The sequence below is a fragment of the Megalops cyprinoides genome, chromosome 8 (genome assembly GCF_013368585.1).
Source record: "Megalops cyprinoides isolate fMegCyp1 chromosome 8, fMegCyp1.pri, whole genome shotgun sequence".
NCBI classification, from domain to species: Eukaryota; Metazoa; Chordata; class Actinopteri; order Elopiformes; family Megalopidae; genus Megalops; species Megalops cyprinoides.
In genome coordinates, this window is record NC_050590.1 from 7,204,067 (window position 1) to 7,206,044 (window position 1,978).

Sequence of the window (1,978 nt, forward strand, 5' to 3'; positions counted from 1 at the left end):
TTATATTCACTGGCTATTGTAATTTCCTGTCGTTAAACATGCTTTTTTTTGTCTCGAAAGCGTATTACCGTGTCCGCTGCTTTTTCTATATGCCCAGCTCTTTGCCTTTGCGCGCCCTTTCCCCGGATATTTTTGGAAACATTCATCGTTATGAGCAACATTGCAAAGGAGAAGTGAGGAATGTCATGGAAAACGCGATAACCGTTTTCTTTTTTCACGAGTGAATTAACTTTATACATCAGACAGACCACCTGCCACACATTAAATAGTTTCCATTTCGTGACTGATCTTCTGCAGTGGACGGAATTCTAAGTATTTACCGTTTCCACAGGAGTGAATTTGTTTTTTTTTTTTCTTGCAAGACGTTAACGTGTTTTTCCAGGACACCCTGTCATCCTGTCAAGGTCTAATCTCAAGAAACTATGAGCTGGAGGCTAAATTCTAAAAATCAAATCCTTCAGCTTCTTCCTAAACTCTTTCCGCGTAAGACAGTAAAGAACGGGGTTTAAACAGCTGTTCACGTGAGCTAGACAGACAGTCACAGGGAACACATAGGTGTGAACCATGTAATAGGTTTCGTCCCAGTAAACTACATTGAATTTAACTAAGACGCCCCAGAGAGTGATGGCGTGATTTGGCATCCAGCACAGAAAGAATGAGAGGACTACGATAGTGACAGATTTGGTGACTCTGGACCTCCGCTTTGAGTTGGTGGTGCTCATGCTTCTCAGGCGGACGAATCGCAGGAGCAACAAATAACAAACTGAAACTATTAGCATTGGTACAACAAAGGCAATCAAGATTTTCTGAAGGTGGTACACGGCCAGCCAATACTGTCCGTGAGGGAATTTCAAAAGGCAGAGTTTTTCCCCGGCCACGTTTGTCACTGTGGAGAATATGGATGTTGGTGCCGTAGCCACAGTCGCTGAGATCCACAACAGAGCGCTCACCCATTTCACCGAGCAAGTTATCTGTCGAGTTCGGTTCTTCAGAGCCGAGGCGACAGACCAGTAGCGAGTGATGCTCATGGCAGTGAGAAAGAACACGCTAGCGTACATGTTCATAACGGTGACGGAGAGGATGATCTTGCACATCGCATTTCCAAACGGCCAGCTGAAGTCCAGAGCGGTGTCCACCGCCCAGAATGGCAGGGTCAACACAAACTGGAAGTCTGTCACAGCCAGGTTAAGAATAAAGAAATTAATAGTGGATTTCTTCCTTCCCTGCCTTACTTTGATGAAGAAAAAAACCAGCAAGTTGCCCACCAAACCAACGGCGCACACCACCGAGTACACTACCGAAATCATAAATCTGAGGACCGGGCTCCCGTCAGCAGTTACGTCGATGTCCTCCAGATTGCTGAATCTGTCCTCACCTGTCAAAGACCTATTAAACGTGCCACTACCATTGTGGTTATGAATCTCCCCCATCATTTCCGTCGAGAATACGAGTCCAGACGACAAAGCCAGCACCAGCCAGTGGACCGATATCATATCAACGAAGGTTTAGCGTATTTCGTCTTTATTCTAATCCAAAGTACGATACCACACCACGATGTTAAATATCTCTGTCAAAGTCAACCGTAAATTCATGTGCATGGACCCAACGTGTATCAATCTGCTGGAAAAGTACGCGACTGAGCGCTTTTATGACACGTGTGCCTTTGAATAGCCTGCCCCTGGAACGCGGGGATTGGTAAAGTTGTTTTGATTGACTTTGGGTTCAAGCCTCTGGATGAACTGACAACAAACCGAAGCCTCACATACCTCATGAATTTATCATGCAGTGTATGCAGTCCTCTTCGACCCGCGAGGGAACCAGCGTTGACACTGACCATTCCCTGCGCCTGGCACACTTGTGCGCTCGTGCCACAGCGGCGTGTTGTGTCAGGACGCGCAATGACAATTTGAAATGCATCTGCAGGTGGCTTCGGTTCAGTGCGTTGTTCGTGTGCCTGTTGGCAATTCCTGTTGGTGTA

General features: G+C 46.4%; 1 protein-coding gene across 1 annotated transcript; it reads right to left on the reverse strand.

The window, feature by feature from the left end:
- Positions 1-434: 434 nt before the first annotated feature.
- On the reverse strand, positions 435-1,601 carry LOC118782205 (relaxin-3 receptor 1-like). Its single transcript, XM_036535507.1, has one exon. The coding sequence runs from the start codon at positions 1,491-1,493 to the stop codon at positions 435-437; it is 1,059 nt and encodes a 352-aa protein (XP_036391400.1). The 5' UTR covers positions 1,494-1,601.
- Positions 1,602-1,978: the final 377 nt, after the last annotated feature.